General features: G+C 41.3%; 1 protein-coding gene across 1 annotated transcript; it reads left to right on the top strand.

Moving 5' to 3' along the window:
* The first annotated feature begins 11 nt into the window (after positions 1 to 11).
* Napg (NSF attachment protein gamma) lies at positions 12 to 20,673 on the top strand. The gene is made up of 12 exons (XM_005334866.5): positions 12 to 172; positions 1,623 to 1,690; positions 3,674 to 3,758; positions 4,460 to 4,477; positions 5,200 to 5,230; positions 7,473 to 7,582; positions 7,704 to 7,770; positions 8,029 to 8,099; positions 14,967 to 15,045; positions 16,703 to 16,782; positions 17,326 to 17,455; positions 18,397 to 20,673. The coding sequence occupies exons 1-12, from the start codon at positions 117 to 119 to the stop codon at positions 18,538 to 18,540; spliced, it is 939 nt and encodes a 312-aa protein (XP_005334923.1). The 5' UTR covers positions 12 to 116; the 3' UTR covers positions 18,541 to 20,673.
* Positions 20,674 to 21,378: the final 705 nt, after the last annotated feature.

The raw sequence follows: 21,378 nt of genomic DNA, 5'->3' as shown, positions 1-21,378 counted from the left end.
TTTGAGCTCCGCGGCCGCCGTAGTGCTGGCTGCGCACTGTCCCGGCTGCCCTCGCGGCTCCTCCAGCTCCGGAAGCTGCGGCGTCGCTGTGGGCGTAGGGGATTCGCGCAGTGGAGATGGCGGCTCAGAAGATAAACGAGGGGCTGGAGCACCTGGCCAAGGCGGAGAAGTAGTGAGTGGCCCTCCGTGGGGCCCCGCCGTTCCCGCCCAGCCCGCGGCTCCCGCCCAGGGCGCGGCTAGCGGAGACGCCGCCGGCCAGCGCCGCCCGGGCTCCCGCGGGGACTCCGCGGGGTGGGAGGACGCGGCCTTCCCGGTCGGGAGGGAGGGTCCATCCGTCCGTCCGTCCCAGTGACAGGGGCACGTCTGTCCGCCCGGGTGACAGGAGTTCCTGGGTGGCAGGGGTCCCCGTCTGTCTGGGTGGGAGGAGGCCTTGTGGGTCCATCCGGGTGGCAGGGAGACCTGTCCGTCTGTCGGGGAGAGAGGGCCGTGTCGGTCTGTCCGAGTGGCATTGGGCCCTGTCGGTGTGTCTGGGTGGCAGAGAGCTGTCATCGGTATGTGTGTTTCTGGGTGTGCAGTGGCGTCCCTGGTCTGCACCTCTCGCCTCTCCCCAACGATGACAGCAGACAGTATCCTTGGGATACTGCCACTCAGCGAGAGCTATTGCTCTGACAATCCCTTAGGGTGGGGGCCGGGCTGTGGGTTAACCTTGGGCTGCCCTAGTGAACCCTGTAGTCGCTGGCATGGGCACGCTGCTCGGGGATCCAGAACTGTGCTCCCTGGTCCTTTCCTAAGCTTGTTCCGTCACCTGGTCCTCAAATCCTTTGGGCCCCTTATGCACCCCCTACACTTTGGTTTATCTAGCAACCACCGATAATGAAGGGTCTGCCTTGTGCTCGTGCTAGGTGCTTCACATACATAATTTCACAGTCTGAGATTTCCACAACTTTCCAGATAGAGATTCTTGTTTTGCAGAAGAGGAAACACCTACAGAAAAGCCTCCTAGTGACTTGCCCCAGGGCTGCACAGGTGAAAGAGGCAGAGCCAGTTTTTAAACTGGAAAATTCAAGCATTGCTTCAGGGCAGTGTGTGGGGATGGGGAGTCTGTAGGTGCAGAGGTGGTGGGTCACAGTAGTATCGAATGGCAGTGGGAACCGACCACAAAGTGTAATGAGAGTGGTGTATGTGGAGAGGATCATGATAAAGCTGTTAGCTGTGCTTGGGGAACAGGGAGAGATTTATTCTGCCTGGGGAAACTCCAGGAGGTTTCATAGAGATGGTTTCTGAGCAAGCCTTGGAAAGTAAGAAAGTCTTTAGAAAGCCTTGTGATAATGATTGTGTGCACAGGATGTACTGTGTCCACATGCGTTAAGAAACCCTTCTGTATTTGGGTGTTCTATAGACATTTCAAATACAGGCTCACCATTTTTGCCACAGTGGGAGGTAGAGAGGTGAGGTCTGTTTGTTGTGGTAAATTTGGATGGAGGTGAGCAAGATGGAGGGTTTGTACCTGATGGCCTCCCTTTATTGTTCTTTTCAGTGGTGCGCAAGGTTGTTGTAAGCAGAGTTCTATCTTACAAGTACAGTTGTAAACTTCTGTTTAATGTGTTTTTCTTTCATTCTAGCCTGAAAACTGGTTTTTTAAAATGGAAGCCAGACTATGACAGTGCTGCTTCTGAATATGGAAAAGCAGGTATTGGTGCCTGTCATCCCGTGGCTGCAATGTCCAGTCACCTTGTTTCAGCATATTCTTACTTAGTGCTTCCTATAAGGCTTTAGTAGTTAAAACAAAACAAAACAAAACAAACAACAACAAAAAAAAACCCACACCAAAACAGACCAACTTAACAAGCCATAGTATTTTTTTCTGTTCATGTGTGTTGAGTGCTGAGTTAGGGTCCCAGGCCTGTTCTTCAGGCCTGTTCTTCATGACAGCAGAGGTGGGTAGGGTTGGTGGTACCAGCTGCAGTTTTTTAGCCTTCTTTATATATTCAACTTCAGTTATTTGTATACAGTATTGTGTCCATAGTTTTGCCATGTTTTGCCATATTCCTCTATTATGCTTCCTATTATTGAATAAAGAATTTTCTTTTTAAAGTTTTTTTTTTCTTCTTTTTTTTTTGTAACTTAGCCTCATTGGAAGCGGTCTGCAAGTCGAATTTTTTCCTGTTATGTTTTTTTAATGAGCCTCACTTTGAGATACACTTAATATATTCATGAAGTGTTAAGCTACATACAGACACTAAGATATAAAAAGTCTGAAATATGCAACAGGAATTTGCTAGAAGTTTAGTGATTTTAGTTATGGAATGGTAGGCTGGCTTTCAGCATCTCTGTTACTTTACATATAAATAAAATTTTAAAGTTCCTCAAACACATTTTCATTGCATCTTAGTGATAGCCTGATCACATCTGTGAGCCTGGCATAGAGACCATCTAGGTCAAGTGCTTGTGGGCAAGCTTTGGTTTATCACCAAAGAAGAGAAATCAGATACAAGGAAACTAGCAAGTATACCCTAGAGTTTATTTTTTGTGTAAAATAAAAGCCACCAAATGAGTGTTCAGCTCTTTGCTTTATTCAAAGCTCCAGCTTCATATGAAGTTCATGGACACCTAATGCAGGAGGCTTCTGAAATTGAGGCCAGCCTTCTCTTTGAGGGAGTCTAACAGATTTATTTTTTATGCCCCACACTCTGCTTTCAGAAATAAATCTCAGTCAGATTTTCATGTTCATGTTATGTATTTTGCATAACCCCTTTAACATGAAGGGGTTATGCAAAATATATTTAATCAGTAAAATTTTTAAAATGGAAAATGAGGGATGGGAGTAGTTTCAGGATCTAGTTTTCAGAATTTTATTAAAAAATTTCAAGAGTATTTTTAAGAAATAACAATAAATAACACTTTTCTTAAATCTGTATGCTTTTACTTTGCGAGCAACTCTTGATAAGTTTTTCAACATTTGCTAAATTGCATTTTAGGAACTCTCCTAATTCTTTTGCACTGATGAGTACACTTTTAAAACAGTTGTCAGCATACTTCAGCTCTTTGATCAGTGAGCTGTCTTTTTGAAAGAGACCTAAACACGTATAAAAGATCTTTTAAAACAAACAACAACAACAACAACAAAATATATATATTACATGTATGTTAATATACATGTATATATTACATTAATTAATAGGTCAACATGTAATTATGTATTATACACACACATATTTAGATATTTATTTAAAAATTGTGCCAAAAGGGAAGGTTTATTATAAAACTAATGTGTTTATTAGTATTCCATTTAGATGACTGATTGAGCTATAATGAAAGAGTGTTTTTCTCATGAAGTCTGAGGCTGAAGTAAGGTGCTGTCCTCACAACTGAAGAACAGGCTGTTGTTACCTGGCACCGCTGGGAGCACTGCTGTAGCACTTGATAACATTGTCAGTAGTCAACAAGTTAAAGAAAATGTTTAGAAAATTCTTCTAAAATGTTTATAATTAGAAAAGTTGTAAGGAAATTGCTTTACAATAAAGTATTTACAGGTTTATGAAACTTCCTAAGTATTTGAAATCAGAATATTTAATGATATTTATAAAATGCAGATATTAGTAATAATTTGAGTTTTTTTTTTTTAAATAATGGAAGTAGAAAGTCTTTTTTTTTCTCTCTCTCTCTGTTTCAGCTGTTGCTTTTAAAAATGCCAAACAGTTTGAGCAAGCAAAAGATGCCTGCCTGAGGGAAGCTGTTGCCCATGAAAATAACAGGGCGTATCTTTTTCAGCCTTTAAAAAGGAATTAAACGACTTCGGTGATTTTGACAGAAACTTATTTCCTGTTATAAAATTGCCTCATGTGAAGTAAAATACTTTTAAATTAGGAATTGATGAAAAATTCTGCATTTTTATTCCTCGAAGGAGCATTGTGGTAACGTTTCATTGTAAGATACACTTTTCAGGGATCTTCATTGGAAACTGGTTTTGCTTGATGGCTTTCCTTGTGACAGGGGAGGGAACTCTGTAGGCATGTGCTGATGAGTGAAGCATCTATTATAAAGAAATATCATTGAAAATGCGTAAACTCTTTATACAAATATTTTAAATGCATTTATGGTAAGAGTTGTAAAGTAGTTTAAAACAATAACTGTTCCTAAGGTATTTTTAAATCTACCAATTAAAACATGTTTGTTTTACTTGCAAATTAGAGTCATAATAATTTTGCATTTTGGTAAAATTCTAGGTTAACATATGATAGAAATAGTTTAAAATCTATGGGGTGTTCTGTCAGTGTTTTTGTGAATCATGTAATTTTAGGAGACAGCAGCAGTCATTGTCTTGTTTGTTCTTACCTGTTTGTAGGATTTGTCTTTTGGAGCCAACTGGCAGTGATTTGGTTAACTTTTATATAGGAGGTCCTTGAAACTATTGATTGCCTCTTTTTTCCTTAATTTTGACATTGTTACATCCATTCAGTCTTTTTCATGCTGCCAAGTAAGTAAATTTTCCACATTCTTGTATATTTGCTAATTTTGTTTTAAATGTTGCTATTTTATATAATAGACCAGCAAAGTTTTGCCATGTTATATTGTAAATAGTGATTTATTTTGAATTAATTTAACTAATTTAAATTTTAATAATTAATGCCTTTGCTTCAGTGTTTGACTTGATCTAAAAATGAAGTCACCCCTAACTAAAGGTGTTGAAATGAAATTCAGCATTATATCTTCAAGTTTGTTTTGTTAGCCTATGAAAAAACAAGTGAATTAGGATCCTTTTCCCCTTTCCTGACAGGTTATAGTACCAATGGAAGGCATTGGTTATGTGTGTGTGTGTGTGTGTGTGTGTATTCCTGCTTTTGTGGAGAGTATTTAATGTTTTTTTTTTTAAACTTAGGTTTAAGTTTGATTAAGTTTAACATTTAGCCTCTGATTCAAGCCTTACTTAATTTTGCATCTACAAAATAAAATTTCTGCAACTCAAATGTAAGGCATTATTGCCCCCTGAAAATTAAAAAAAAAAAAAAAAAAGAAGAAGAAGAAGAAAATGATGGTGCAGTGTATGTAACTGTAACCCCCACCTCGAGTGATAGGTCATGCCTCCACCAGGGCCAGCTTCCCTGGAGTCACTTCCCCACCAGCTGTACCTCCCTGCAGAGCTTCTCCTTGCCCTCCTTACACCAAGGTCTCATCAGAGAAACTGTGTTCTCTTTGCAGAGCTTATGAGCAAGCTGGCATGATGCTGAAGGTCAGTAATGTGTCAAACTGTTGTGTGGGTGAAGTGAATCATTCAGAGGGTGTTAAAGTGGAACTTATGTGGAGGTAGAGAAGGTTTCTTACTATAAAGCACAGATGCCAAGTTAAGATTTCCTGTCCAGGATAGCACTAACTGGACCCACAGGGCATGCTTGTGTATCATAAGGTAGGCAGTGTGAAATGCAAGCTGGATGGTCAGGTCCTGAGCTCTGAATTGCTCAGAAAGCAGCAGTGCGGGAAGTCTGCCTACATTGGAGAACTTAAGGACATCTTAATGTAGTAAAAATTTACAAGTATTTGTTTTCTGATTTCTCCTGGGCTATAGAAAGAAGAGATATTTGCTTATTTTATAAATGTCAGTTGGCAACAGAGAGAGCCACAGACTCAGCAGTTGCTGCTTTCACTGATTCTTTTGGGATGAAATATTTTGACCAATGTACATATTTTTGCTGCTTAAAAGCAGGTTAGGAATTAATATCCTGTTGTGGTTGGGCAGGAAGTGTGACTCTCAAGGTATGCCAGGTAGCAAGTGAGGTGAAATGTTTTTCTTTCCAGTTTTATGTGTTTTCAAATATGGTAGAGTTATTTTGAATTATTTAATGTTCTTAAAACTTTGTTTTAAAAACTTACACTTTAATAAAGCTTTTGTTTTCTCTGACGTTTATAGTGTTAACTTACTTATTTTTTTCAGTGAATGCTTGCTGATTCTAGAACATTAGAAACATTGTAAAGAATAAAGAATGTTAATAAAAACTGTTAACATGATTAGTTTAAAGTTTTTTCTACTCTTTGGCCCAGAAACTCCAGTTCTGTGCATCTATTATAAAGAAATATCAAATATTTAGGCCCAAGAATTTTATTGAAAAAATTGGTAATTACGTAGGTTTTTAATAATAGGAAAGTGTTTAAATTATGCTGCTTCCTCATCATAAATTGTTCTTTGGCCATAGAAATAAAGCTTTTCTTACTAAACATGCAACTAGTTGCTATTTGGTGATGGAACTCAGGTTATTAGACTTAGCAACTAGAATTTCTCTTACAGCCACAGCAGCCAGGGACCTGTTGTGACCTCCCATTTGTTTCCCCAAGAACGAGGAAGCTCCCAGGTGGTGGTCTGCAATGTGGGTGCACTGTGCCTGCTGTTAGGGTGTCTTGTCCTGGTGCAGCAGTGGTGGAGCACTGTGTTCTCACAGCACAGCTGTGCTGAGCTGCCCTCTGTGTCCACGCTGTTCAAGCATTGTTTCTGATGTTCAGGTGTCCTTTTAATTCGAGGACTGGAAAGGTGCTACTTTGAAGAAAAGGTTAATGGGTAGGACAACAGATGAGTGAAGATGCTCTCTGGCAGGGTCTTGTGCTTGAATTAAATGTCTTTGGACATCACTGGGCAGCATTAGGAGGCCTGACGTACAGAGTCCACAGTTGATCCTATGGGCTGTCATATCCACCAGTGTGTTGTGTACCTTTTCACTTATCCTCCAGCAAGGCTAAGAGAGTGACAGTTTGTGGACAGAGGCCCTCTGGTTCCGTCATTTTGTTATTGTTAGATTTCATATCCTGCTGCTCTATAGTGGGCAGTAAAGTTGCTAAGTCACATGAGCCACTGAAAACTGGCTACTCGTGGTGAATGGACACAGGGGAATAACTGAAATGGATGTGGTAGCCTGGGCCTCGGGGCAGGAGGAGGGGGCTTGTTCCTCTAACAGGGACAGCTGCTGCCCAGCCCTGGCTTTTTATTGCCATGTGGGACAGCAAACATGCCATTGCCATAGCCTTTAATATTTTTTAAGGAAGCCATAAAAACAAAATTTTTATGAACATATCTGATTTTAAAATACTTCATGGTTCAAATAAAACACACTTGGAAATGAACTATCAGTTTGTGATCTTTGGCATAGGGCTTACTTATAGAGTTACTCAGTAAAAGTTTAAAGAATTGTGATGTCTGGAAAAGAATAGAGAGCAAGTTTTTTTTGTTTCTTCAGTTTGTATAGTTCTTCTGAAAGTCTGTGATGTTTTGATGAACTGAATGTAGAACTTAACTGGTACTTTTCGGCTTGGTTAACTGAAGCTTCATGGGATATAACCACATAAAGACCCTCCATTTCCAATATGCTTATTGTATGTTTTTGAGTCATTTACTCTCATGAAATAGGGATAAGATAACTGAATTTGATGGTTAACTCTGAGTTCCTTCAATGGCTGTTTTCTGACTGTGCTGCGTGCTTTGCCCACAGGAGATGCAGAAGCTTCCAGAGGCAGTCCATCTGATTGAGAAGGCCAGCATGATGTACCTGGAGAACGGCACACCAGACACCGCAGCCATGGCCCTGGAGCGAGCTGGCAAGTGAGTGTGCAGAGCCCTCGTGGGAAACACTGCTCTGCAGAGACTCTTCTGTTTTACTAAAGTCCATTGGAAAACAAATTCTATTTTTCTCATATAAGTCAAATTCTTTTGTCTCACTTAGGCTTATAGAAAATGTAGATCCAGAAAAGGCTGTACAGTTATATCAGCAGACAGCTAACGTGTTTGAAGTAAGTTTGACTTTTATTTTTCATTAATTAGAATGCTTAGATTTATAACATAGGAAAACGAAAATGAACTGGCTGCCATTTAAAGCTTTTCCAAGCCTACAACCAAACTCTGTTCCCTTTCTCTGTTGGAGAGTAGTGAAGTAGACTACCCACTTTGGTACCCTCAGTCCAGTGCTGGTACTTTAGGAAATTGTTATTGAGGGGTAAATTTGTACATCAAAGCCGCCAATCTCCCTTGTCTTTGATATCTGCCTTCAGAATGAGGAGCGCCTCCGGCAGGCTGTTGAACTTTTGGGAAAAGCCTCAAGACTGCTAGTACGAGGACGCAGGTACATCTTTGAAAACTATTCCGTGTCTCTTTGTGCTTTGAATCCACACTTGGGACTGTGCATGATTTAGGGCAAAGACACACCAGACTTCCAAGTAGAAAATCTGACATCTAAGTTATCGTAGGCCCTTTGAATTCAGTCTTAAAAGACCTGTGTTGCTGAAGTGTAATGCCAGGTTTGTCATTCACCGTGCTCTGCATAGCTATGGGGTGGCTCTTGGTCTATTATTTGGTTGTATTTTATGTTTTTCTCTTGAGAAAAAATATGTATATTCCATAAATGACAAAAGTTCCTTAAATGCTAACCCACAAAAGTAGTTTCTTGATTGTCAGGTTGTGTCATTATTTCCTAAACGTAAGACCTGGGGCACAGACCCCTGGAGATGAACAAGGTGTCGGGACAGTTTCCTATCATGTACAAATAATTTCTATGGAGTTTACATTTTGTTTTGTTTTGTTTTATTTGGATCTCACTGTTTTTTTTTTTTTTGTTTGTTTGTTTTTTGTTTTTTGGAATTGCAAGAAGATAAAAACACTATCAGGCTGGGGTTGTGGCTCAGTGGTAGACTACTTGCCTAGCATGGGTGAGGCACTGAGTTCAAGTCTCAGCAGTACATTTAAACAAATAAATTAATTAAATAATTGTCTATTGACCATTAAAAAAAAAGTGTTTTTAATTAAAAAAATAATATCCAGCAAAGCTAGATACTTTTTTTTTTTTTTTTTTTTTTAGGAGTAGTAAGAATTACCTGATGGGAAAGTTGAAGTCATCTGTGTTTTATTATAAGTTGTGAATAATTTTTTTTAGATATACATGAAAATATATGGCTTTATATGACAGTTCCATGAACTTTTAGTGAAGTTGATCAACTTTTTTGATTAAGAACTTACATAAATGCACAGTATTTCTCTTGCCTCTTTTGCTAAGTAGTTATAAGACCACAGAAATGCTATTTTTGTGCCAAGAAATAAATAATCCCTAGTGAAAAATGTGGCTTTTGTAGTTAAATGTGTGAGATGCTCCCGATCGTTTGCTAGAATCTGGACACTGTGGCCACAGACTATTTTGAGGTAATCTATTTAATTAATCACATAGACTGTGATAGACTATGATAAGCTCATGCTTATAGATGACACAGATCCATGTGGTCTCCCTGGCATTTTCTGTTTGCTTGACATATTGCCCAGACTTAGCATGGCAGAGCTGTGCTCACTGAGTCTGTGGGCCAGCGGTCTGGATCCCTGGGGGGTCTGTGCTATGACTTCCACCAGGCTGGAGGCAGGTGTGGCCTTTACCTCATTTGAGGCTCAGGTCCTTCCATGCTCACTGGTTGTTGGCAGGATTCCTTCCCCTGCATCATGTTCCCTGTTCTCTAGTCACCTGTTGACCAGGGACTACTCTGGACTCAAGTCCACCTTCAGTGCCTTGGTTTGTCCCCCATAGACAGTTTGCATTGTGTAGTTTGCTGCTGATCCTTCCTTCAGGCAGGGCCGAGGCCCTCTAGGGCTCACCCAGCAAGCTCAGACCTGCAGACAGACCACTCGCTCTGTTAGCCAGTCAGTCTCACATAACAGGACTGAGGCCCCCTCATATTCAGAGGCCATGTGCACACCCAAGAGGGATCACTCAGGGAATATGTATGAGGAGCAAGAGTCCTGGGGGCCATCATAGTTCACCCCCACCCACGCTAACTTATAAACAAGCCTATTTCCAAAAAGTCATCAATTCAAAATGCGTTTCTCTAGCATTGTGTTATAAGGTACTGGTAGCCAGGTTGTAGCTCACAGAAATTTGGGGTGACTCATATCATGTAGAGCAGTAATGCCAGCATCCAAGCCACTATGTGTATATGCAGTTGTGTTTTTTTCAGTGCATTGTGGTTACACAGAATAGTGGGGTTCATCTTGATATATTCATAGATGTATATAACATAGTTTTCTCCATTTCAGCCTCTTCCCTTCTCCCACATACCCTTCCTCTACTCTGTTGATCTTCCTTCTATTTATTTACTTATTTTTTAATTGATGCTTATAGTTATATATAAAGTTGGAATGCATCGTGGTACATTCATACATGTACCTGATATACTTTGGTCAGTTTCAGTCCCCAGTTTTCTGTCCCTTCCTCTTTTCTCCTTGCTCCCCTGCTCCTACTCTACTGATTCATTCTGTTTTCATGAGAACCCCTTTTATAAATTCCTATAGTGCAAGAATTAAAACCAAGAATCAATAAATGGGATGGATTCAAACTCAAAAGCTTCTTCTCAGCAAAAGGAACAATCAGTGAGGTGAATAGAGTGTCTCAGAATGGGAGCAAATCTTTATCACAAGTATATCAGACAGAGCACTAATCTCTAGGATATATAAAGTACTCAAAAACCTTAACACCAAAAAAAAAAAAAAAAGACCCAATCAATAAATGGGCTAAGGAACTGAACAGACACTTCTCAGAAGAGGATATACAATCAATCAACAAACATATGAAAATTGTTCAACATCTCTAGCAATTAGAGAGATGCAGATCGAAACTTCTCCAAGATTTCATTTCATACCAGTCAGAATGGCAGCTATTAAGAATACAAACAATAAGTGTTGGTGAGAACATGGGGGGAAAGGTACACTCATACACTGCTGGTGGGACTGCAAATTGGTGCAACCAATATGGAAAGCAGAAGGGAGATTCCTTGGAAAACTGGGAATGGAACTACCATGTGACCCAGCTATCCCACTCCTTGGCTTATACCCAAAGGGCTTAACAACAGCATACTACAGGGACACAGCCACATCAATGTTTATAGAGCACAATTCATAATAGCTAAACTGAGGAACCAACCCAGAATCCCTTCAGTAGATGAATAGATAAAGAAACTTTGGCATATATACACAATTGAATATTACTCAGCATTAAAAGAGAATAAAATCATGGCATTTGCAGGTAAATGGATGGAGTTGGAGAAGATATATTTTTTTTAATTTATTTTTTAGTTCTCGGCGGACACAACATATTTGTTGGTATGTGGTGCTGAGGATGGAACCCGGGCCGCACGCATGCCAGGCGAGCGCGCTACTGCTTGAGCCACATTCCCAGCCCTGTTCCTAGTATTTAAATGACTGTCTGTACTGCTTCCCAAAGTGACGTACTGGTTTGTAGTCCCATCAACAGTCTGCCAGTGTACCTTTTCCTGCCACATCCTCACCAGCAGTATTGTTATTTGTGTTCTTGGGGTTGCCATTCTAACTGGAGTAAGATGAAATCTCATTGTAGGCTTGGTTTGCATCTCTCTGATTGCTAAGGGTGTTAAAACATTTTTAAATATATTTGTTGGCTAATTGCATTTTAATCTTTTGAGAAATGTTTTCTTTTGGATCTTTTTCCCATTGATTGATTCTTAAGATATTTTGGTGTTTTGTTTTTTAAGTTATTTATATATTCTGATCACTAATCTCCTGTGGTAAGAGTAGCTAGCAAAGACTTTCTGCCATTCTGTGGGTCCTCTTTTCACAGCCTTGTTTCCTTTGCTGTGCTGAAGCTTTCTAATTTAATGCTGTCCCACCTAGTGGTGTTTGGTTTTATTTCTTGAACTTAAGGAGTCTTATTAAGGAAGTTGGTGCATGTGTCAGGATTGTTGCCCCTGTAGTTTCTCTGAGCAGTTTCACTGTGTGTGGTGTAATTCCTAGATCTCTGACTCACTTTGGGCTGATTTTTGTACGGGGTGAGGACAGGGACTGTTTTCTTCTTCTATGTATGGGTAGCCAGCTTTCACAGCACCATTTGTCAGAAAGGCTATTTTTTTCTTCAACATATGTTTCTGATGTGTTTGTCAAGGATCAGATGACTGTGGATCTGTCTGTGCGTCTTCTCTTCCCACTGGTTTTCACATCTGTCTTTATGCCACCCTGTGCTGTTCTTGTTACTGTGCTCTATGGTACACTTGGAGACCAGGTGTTATGACTGATTCCTCTAGCCTCACTCTTGTTGCTCAGATTGCTCAGCTGTTCTGGGTCTTTTATTCTTCCAGTTCTGTGAAGAATGTCACTGTTAATATGGTCATTTTGATGATATTGATTTACTGTCAAGCCATAAATAAACATGGTAGGTCTTTTCATCTTCTAAGATCGTCTTTAATTTCTTTCTTCAGCAGTGTTCTGTAATTTTCATTGTATGGATCTTGCACCTCCAGATTTTATTCTAAAGTTGAGTTGTTTTTGTGGGGTGTGTTGTTTGTTTCTGTTTTTTTTTTTTTAGGTTATTGAAGATGGGAGGTTTTTTTGTTTTTTCTTTATGTCTCTGCAGATTCATCAGTGGAGAGCAGGAAAGTTATTGATTTATATATGTTGATCTTGTATCCTGCTACTTTGCCGAATATGTTTTAGCTCTGCAAGTCTCCTGGTGGAGTTTTTGGGGTCTCCCAACTATAGAGTCAGGTCATCAGCAAATAGATATCGTTTGACTTCTTTTTCCTAAATAGTATCCCTTTAATTTCCTTTTGTTTGATGTTCTGGGTAGAGTTTTGAGATCTATACTGAGTAGAAGTGGTGAGAGTGGACATCTTTGTCCTGATTTTAAAGGAAATGCTTTCAGTTTTTGTCTTTTCAGAATGACGCTGGCTTTGGGTTTTTCATGTACAACCTTTGTAACATTGAGGTAAATTCCTTCTGCTCCTAGTTTCTCCAGAGTTTTTAACATGAGTGAATTCTGGATTTTGTCAGTGGCTCTTTCTGCATCTATTGAGATGGTCATATGATTCTTGTTCTTGGTCCTATTTAAGTGATGAATTACATTTATTGATTTGCATGAACCAGCATTATTAATTAAATAATTACATTTATTGATATGTTGAACCAGCCATGTGTGCTTCTCTGGGGTGAAACCCACTTGATCAAGGTGTTTTTTTCTAATTATTTTATTAAGGATTTTTCCATCTCTGTTCATCATGGATTTGGGTCTGTAGTTTTCTTTCTTGCTGTGTCTTTGTGTGGTTTTGGTATCAGGCTGATGCTGGCTTTATAGAATTGAGTTTAGAAATGTCTCTTCCTTTTCTAGTTTATGGAATTGTTTGAGGAGGATTCATACTAGTTCTTTGCAGATCTGGTAGATTCTGCTGAGGTTCTGTCTGGCCTCCTGTGCTTTTCTCTGTTTGGAGGCCTTTTATCACTGCTGTCATCTCATTGCTTGGTACTGGTCTGTTTGTTTTTCTGTATCTTGGTTTGGTTTGGGTAAGGTTATATGGAATTTGTCAGTATCTTCTAGTTTGCCTATTTGGTAAGATATAAATTTTCAAAGTATCTCCTAATGATTTCAGAAATGCATCTCTGGTGATCTCCTTTTTTAATCTCTAATTTTGTTGATTTGGGTCTTCTCTTTCATTCTTTTAGTGAGTTTGGCTAGTTATTTATCAGTCTTGTTTCTTTTCTTTTAATATTTATTTTTTAGTTGCAGTTGGACACAATACCTTTATTGTATCTATTCATTTTTATATGGTGCTGAGGATTGAACCCAGGGCCTCACACATGCTAGGTAAGGGCTCTACCACTGAGCCACAACCCCAACCCAATCTCCCAATCTTGTTTATCTTTTCAAAGATCTTTTGTATTTTTAAAATACTCTTATTTCATTAATTTTAGCTCTGATCTTAATTTTTTCCTGTCTTCTACTGATTTTGGAATTAGTTTGTTCCAGTTCTTCTAGGGCCTTGAGATATAGTATTAGATTGTTTATTTGGGAGCTTTCTGTGTTTTTAATGAAGCCACTTTCTATGAGTAACATCTTAATAGTGTCCCAGAGGTTTTGGTATATTGGATCATTATTCTTGTTTGATTCTAGGGCTTTTTAAATATTTCTTCTCTAATTTCTTCAATGATCCATTCATCATTTGAAAGAATATTGTTTAATCTCCGTTTGTTTATGTGATTTCTATAAATTTTCTTACTGTTGATTTCTAATTTCAATCTATTATCTAATAAAATGTATGGAAAATACTGATTTTTTTTTTATTTGCTAAGACTTTTATGCAACTATTTTTTAAAGATGATAAACATGCAGAGAAACAGAGCACATAGTGCAACTTTTTCCATGTGGCATTACTTTACTCTGGGTCACAGCACCTCTTCTCCTTCTGTGTTCTAACAGTGCAACTTCTTGTGCTGTTTGGTTACTGGGTTGTGTCAGCTCCCAAGGCCACGTCGCTGGGCCATGTCCAGACTGTTGGTGGGTTTGAGAGAAATAGGAAGACGGCAGGTGGCGCCAGACATGAGTGAGGTGCTAGTCAGGGAGGCCTGAGATTCAGAGTGTGAAGGAACTTCACAGGGAGATGGGCAGCCAGTCGGGGTGTTATGGAGTTAATGCTGGGGAGTGAGAAAGGGGTGGGAAGATGTTTCAACCAATCCCCTTCCTCTTATCTTTCTACTCTGACCTTGGTGGGATGAAGAAAAGAGAATGGGTGAGGGTAGATAGAAAAGACGAGTGTTGAAGGTGAAAGGTGCAGGGTTTGGCTCACGGGGGCCCGTGGCGTAGCAGGGAGGCCTGGGAGGGAGGAGGGTGCACCCAGGGAAAGGAGTCAGGTGCAGAAGTCGGGGTTTGTCTCATACTGTTCTCGGAGCAGTTGGTGGGATTTGTCAGACACTGATGATGGTCCCTGCCACACTGAGCTGACTCAGTTCCTTTGCCTGGGGTATCAGCTTGATGCCTAGGAGGGGAGAGCAGGCCCTGAGGCCAGGTGAGCAGAGCTGCTGCGAACAGCCTACGGAGCACTTGGTGAAACACCTGTCTTTGTTGTTTCTCTACAGTCTGTGACATCAGATACATCTCGGGTGACCTCTGCTACAGATCACTCAACCCTGCCTTGACATTTCTTCGTTTTGTCTTCAGGTTCGATGAGGCGGCACTGTCTATTCAGAAAGAAAAAAATATTTATAAGGAAATTGAGAATTACCCAACTTGTTATAAGGTATTCTTGAAATGGCTTGTTTTGGGCTTTACATTAGTTAATTTTCCATATTGGTATAAATAAGAATAAGCAAGGGTTCTGTGGATATTTGTGTTTCTGTAAAATAATATTTCATGGGCTATTTCTCTGACCTGTCTTGCTGATTACAACTAAAACTGCCAAATAAAATACAGAAAGCCACCACCCATGGACCCTGAAAGTGAAGAAGAGCAGGTGGAGGGAGTAGCAAGCAGTGTAGGGTTTCTGTTGCCTGTTGGAGTGTTTCCCTGAGAATCCCCGTCACATGGAAGGGCTCAGGCTGCAGCAGCAGAAAGCTCAAGGGAAACCCCTTCCTTCTGGTCAGAGGAGCTGGGAGAGAGGCTCTGCTGTTTCCCTCTTCCCACTGGGCCTGGCTTAAGGTTGAACTCTGGTTATAGAGCTAAGCTGGGATGGTTCAGAGGAGCCAAGAGAGAGCACGGGAAGGGACTCCCCGTACACGCAGCCCACCTTGTCTCAGCTCTGCCTGTGCAGGCAGACCAGAGCAGTGGTGCCCAGTCTAGAACTGCAGGACAGCTTCAGCACTGTCCAGGTCTCCCCTACCCGTGAAGAGCTCATTTGTGGGACAGTCCAGAAGCAGCTGAAGGACAGCAAAGGATCAGAGCTATGACTGGAACTGCTGCCCACCAAAGCCAGTCCCATTAGTAGTCTGAGCTTGAGATGACTGATTGCCTGCTAAAAACATCCGCATTCCTGAGAAATCTGTCAGTCTATGCAGTGTGACCTTCTCAAGCACCCAGGGTACAGTCCAGAATTACTCATCATATAAAACCAGGAAAAAGAGCAGCTTTAAGAAAAGAGAGCTGCACCAACCCTAGCGTGACCCAGCTGGTGGAATTCCCACATACACACTTGGTTACACCTGCTCCACGAAGAAAGGGTGAACATAGTGGGAAGGAATGGAAAAGAGGACCTGTTATTTTTTATTGAAAAAATTTAATATCATAGAAAACTATAGAAATGAAGTAAGTGGGAATTTTAGGATTAAATGAAATACTAGGTGAGCTTAATCTTATAATGGAGATGACAAAAGAAAGACTCATCAGTTTGAAGATAGAACAGTAAAAGAGTGGAGATGGTGAAGACCTGAAAGCACTCTACGGAGAGCTGTTCCCACTCCTGTCAGCCGCGTCCTGGTCTCACCACTCCTTCTGTTGTTGATTCATGTCATTGTTCCTGTTACTTCAAGTTTCCATTCATACTCTTTACAGGTATCTTGTTAAGAATTTCAGAGGGTACTTATAGAGCTATGGGTCCTTCCTCTTCTTTTTGATTCCCTTTTTAAGATCATAGAGATATTTGAAAGACACTCTGTTTCAAGCATGTGCTGATTATGTTCTCAGATTTTATGGTCCCCAGACCTGGGAGCAGGTTGGGAATGGCAGCAGCATCTCAGGCTGGTCTTGGGCCTGCTCAGCACAATCCCTGGGTGGTTTATGCATACATCAGTGTTGGAGAGTTACTGTTGTAGGGTGTCTTTTCTCAGATGTCCTGTAGAAGCTACTGCAAAATTTATACATCTGTATATAAACCCAAACTCTTAAATTCCAAGTGTTTTAAATGCTTCCAGGAAATTAATGAAGTAGTTGTCAATTTGGTCCATGGTTTTCTTTCATTTTAGAAAACAATTGCTCAAGTCTTGGTTCACCTACACAGAAACGACTATGTGGCTGCAGAGAGGTGTGTCAGGGAGAGCTACAGGTAAGGCACAGGCTCACTCCTCTTACCTACAGTGCTGCTATTTCTGTTCCTTAAGCCAGGCTTGCTGCTTGGCCATGAATAGTTTTTTATAAATGGAATAGGAGCACTCAATTTTGGTTTTTAAAGATTTTAGTTTTTCAAGGTGTTTTCTTGCCTGTCGTCCCCCCACACGTCCCCTGTGGGTCTGCATGGAGTGAATGACTTGTCATTTTGTTCTATTCAACTTCAAAGAAATAAGGGACACAACAACAACAACAACAAAAAAAAAAGAAGAAGAAGAAAGGAAAGTGCTCAGATTGTGTGTTGTAAGGTTAGAAGGAGATTCTTGTGCTGGTATCTGCTCAGTAGTAAGGTCTGGGCTCACTGGTTCCTTGAGCAGGCTGTGCCTGTGCCCTGCAGGGTGTGAGCAGCATACTTGTTCCCACCTAGCGGGCACCAGTAGCCTCGCTCACCCTGGTGACAGTCCCGGTGGCTGCAGACTACGGGCTTGTGCTGGTGCGCAGTGCGCCCAGGGAAACTGACGTGTGCCCTGTCTTGCTCTAGCATACCTGGCTTCAGCGGCAGCGAGGACTGTGCCGCCCTAGAGCAGCTGCTGGAGGGCTACGATCAGCAGGACCAGGACCAGGTGTCGGAGGTCTGCAGCTCTCCGCTCTTCAAGTACATGGACAATGACGTGAGTGCCCTGGCCGGCCTGCCCCTGCGCTCCTGGGGGCACCTTGGGAGGCAGCGGTCTCCTGCCTCATCGCACTCAGAGGAGCTGGCCCATGCCATTGCATTTCCCCATAGGTCTGGGGGGTCTGGAGGTCAGCTGCCTGGGTTACGGCCGTTTAATACCCATCTAACCATGTTAACCACATGCACACTTTGTAACCCAGCCTCGCTTCTCACCTTGTCCTTCCATCTGCTGTCCTCTGTCGGTTTCCCAATGTAATAAGCTGCTTTTAGGTGCCCTGTCAGAAGAGGCCCATCATGAAATGGCTCTTGCAGCCCATGAACATCTTTGAGGCCAGCTGTGTGAAGCAGGTTGTTAGTGGGCCATCTCTAAGCCTCAGGGATCTCAGCTATCAAACAGCTGTGAAGAATGCTCCAGTCACTATGGGGACAGCCTCACGTGACGCCTTTCACACACGAGCTGAGGCTATCTGTGGCTTGTTCTTGTTTCCCTTCTTCAGTAGGTTTGTGAGCGCCCATTTATTTGATCTGATAACTTTGGAATTCAATCATTTAAAGACCTTTAATTTTTTAAAAAAATGATACATGTGGAGAAGCCAGTTTTTTCTAGGTAAATTCTTACGTGTGCTTTCATACATTTATAATATTTAACACAGTTTGCCCCCAGCTCACACTCTGATTTATTCAGGCGAGCTGTAATTCATAGGTACTAGGAGGAGTACCTAACTCTGCATGTCCACATTATCTCAGATTTCCAAGTATGACAGGGAGCTGATATTTTTGCAGCTGTCGCATGTTGGTCATGAAACATCTGATGGCAGCATCGTGTACTTTCTATCTCATGGTGTTCTTGGTGTTCTGGAGGGGAGTTAACTGTTGTTGAGACAGCGTATGTCGGGATTCTGGTTCTCCAGCTCTAAGATCATGCTTTGCCATTAACAGTACGCTAAGCTGGGCCTGAGCTTGGTAGTTCCAGGAGGGGGGATCAAGAAGAAAGCGCCAGCAACTCCACAGGCCAAGCCTGACGGCGTCAGCACGGCAGCTGCCGAGGAGGAGGAGGATGAGTATTCAGGAGGACTCTGCTAGCCCTGCATCTGCAGAAGGAGCGGGGAGGAGGAGGAGGATCCCTGGCACGCATGTTCATGGACCTGGGGCTGGCTTGGGGGCACCTGCACTCCAGTGAAGTCAGGATTTTGAATGCTAACAAAGGTGGAATTTTAGTTACCATTTTCCTGAATCAGCTAATTCCCCTGTGAAGCATTGTAAGAGCAAGAATTAGCTGAAACTATACTGTCACACATTAATACAGTTGATTTCAAAATTTTCAAGCTAAATTCTAGACAAATTATCCTAAACCAAAGGAGAAATAGGCATATTATTCTTTCTTGGGTTCTTATAATTTATTGTTAGAACATTTTCTTTGCATTTTATTTAATATTGCTGCTAAAAGTGATGTTTACTGGTAGAAATGATTATTTTGAAACTTCTTTTGTTTTGTTTTGCAGAAGAAATTTTTCTCCCATGATATTAGATATCTTTAATTGTTAAATCTTTTAAGAGACAGGGTTGATACCGAAATGATTTTGAGGCTCACAATATTATTTAGCCCAGTAAAAGATGCATTTAAGCTTTTAAATGTGATTTTACCAAATTCTAAAGGTAGCCTGTTAAAATGATACTGTAAATGTCTCTAGTTCTTTATGAAGTGTGGGTGTTTCTTCCATCAAAAAAGAAAAAAACAATACAGTGTGATTGTCTGTAACCCTACCTGAGTCTTAACCAGGAGCAGCCAGTGGAGACCTTTCTGTGCATTAAGTCAGAGGCCCTGTTTCCATCAGTCTGCACCCATGGCTGCTTCTCTGAAGGGATGATCTCTTGCTCATTTAGAGGTGCCACTCGACCAGCCCTTCCTGACGTGGGAAATGCTGTGTACTGCAAAAATGTGGCTGAGAGAGAAGAGTTGTTCCTGAGTGACACATATTTAAAGCCCAGGGCTGCTGATATTTTCATATTTCATAGTGTTTTACTAAAATATTATTTTTGAAGCATTCCTTTTGCACCCCGGGTGGCTTAGACCCATCTCATAATCTGTTAATTGGAAAGAGGCTAGGAGGAGGAAGAGCAGCAGCAGCAGGGCACACTCCGCAAGCCATGTGCCCAGAGCAGGTTCCTTTCACTCACACCCTGTCCCGGAGGGCACCCCTTGTTTGCTGTAGTGTGCTTAGTGTGGACTTCCCGAAGCACTAGGAGGAGTATCGGAGTGACTGGCCACAGTTCTGGGGAGAGCTCATCTGGAAGAGCACCCTTGGGCAGGTGTGCTCGAGTGGGTACAGGTCAATGTACCCTCTGTTTTGTGGGGCTGACACAGAACACCCATGAATTTCATGCTCATTTTCATTAAGTATTGAGAGTATGAGCAATCAAAATGAAGTTGTGCTAGGCATTTTTATTTAAAGAGAAATCAATGTTTCCAAGGTCCCATTATTGCTGTGTGTACTCTAAAGATGCAGTCAGAAACTTCTGGAGTCCTATATTAATGCTCATTTGAGTGAGTTAGCTGTGTTAGACAGATTGGTGGTACTCAAAGATATTTTAGACCGTCTATCTCCAGACCATATTACTCATTATCCCCTTGCAGGGGGAAATTAATTTGACTTTTCCCTCATACTGAGAACTTGAAGAGAAAGAGGAATGAGTCAGTGGATCCTGTGGCTGCATGCAGCTGGGCTTGGATCAGCATGCAGGGCTTGAGACAGACAGCCCCGGCTGCCCTTAGGAACAGGTGTGCAGGACAGAGAGAGTCTTTGGATGCCAGGGCTGTTCTTCCTGGAATCCAGGGAAGAGCATTGGTTCACTTTTTCTTTCCACCTGCATAAAGCCCTTCATCCTGAAGTGGTCACAAGTGGAAAATTTGGTGTTTACAGTAAACATAATTTCCCCGGCTTCAGCATCCTTGCTCCACCAAATGAGAGTCTGCATGAGATGCTCAGAACCCAGTGTTCAATTTCTGTTAATGCAGTGAGTGAAGTCGGTCTGCAGGATATAGTTAATATATTGAATTTATTTATACATATGCAGAGTATGGTATTTGTGAATGGAATCTGTGCTTTATTCCTATTTTTTCCAGCTCTTTGACGAGTAAAATATTAAATGTGTTATAGAAATACAGATTATTGCTTCTATAGGAAGATAATTATGAAAATAAAATCTGAAACTGTATGTTTATATGCGATTATTTTTTTGTCTGATCATTTTCTTTTCTCTGCGGACACATTCTCTTAATTATTTGAAATAAGTCAGCTATGTTTTATAAGAATAATACTTTCTTTATCTTAAATTATATATTCTGTTCTTTAAGAGTCGGGCATCTTTTGGAAGTTACTTTAAACTATTTGACTTTTTAAAAATGCCATTCAGTTACTGTGACACTCCTGTGTAATCTGCTACCTGGTGAGCTAGAAGACTAATTAACGCATCTTCCAGAAGATGGTTTTCCATAGGGTTAAATGAGGTAAGACCTTGTGATTTAGGAGACTGAGGAAGCTGATGGGATGAGATTGTTTTGCAGTCACGTGTGACTAGCACCACAGTGATCACCATTAGATTCACTTTAAGTAGTTAAATGTGTTGACACTTACTGTGTACATGGAAGGGAAGTGCATCATGGGAGTGGGTGTCTAGGTGCAGGAGGAGTTGGAGTGAGTCGGTGACCAGACAGTGACTCCTAGACAAGGCAGTTGTGTTTCTCTTGGGACCTTGGAGGAGGTGGAAGATGCCACACTGGAAGGGACAAAGAAAAGCCACCCCCGCCCCCCATTGTCTTCATAGGAGTAACAGCCTGTCACTACTTTAATATGATGGGTCCAGCTGAAGTACACGCAGTGCCTTGGGAGAACACAGCACTGAGCAGACATCACTTTTATC

This window comes from Ictidomys tridecemlineatus, chromosome 13 (assembly GCF_052094955.1).
Source record: "Ictidomys tridecemlineatus isolate mIctTri1 chromosome 13, mIctTri1.hap1, whole genome shotgun sequence".
NCBI lineage: Eukaryota > Metazoa > Chordata > Mammalia > Rodentia > Sciuridae > Ictidomys > Ictidomys tridecemlineatus.
The sequence above is the reverse complement of the archived record's forward strand: the minus strand, read 5'-3'. Positions and strand labels throughout refer to the sequence as shown.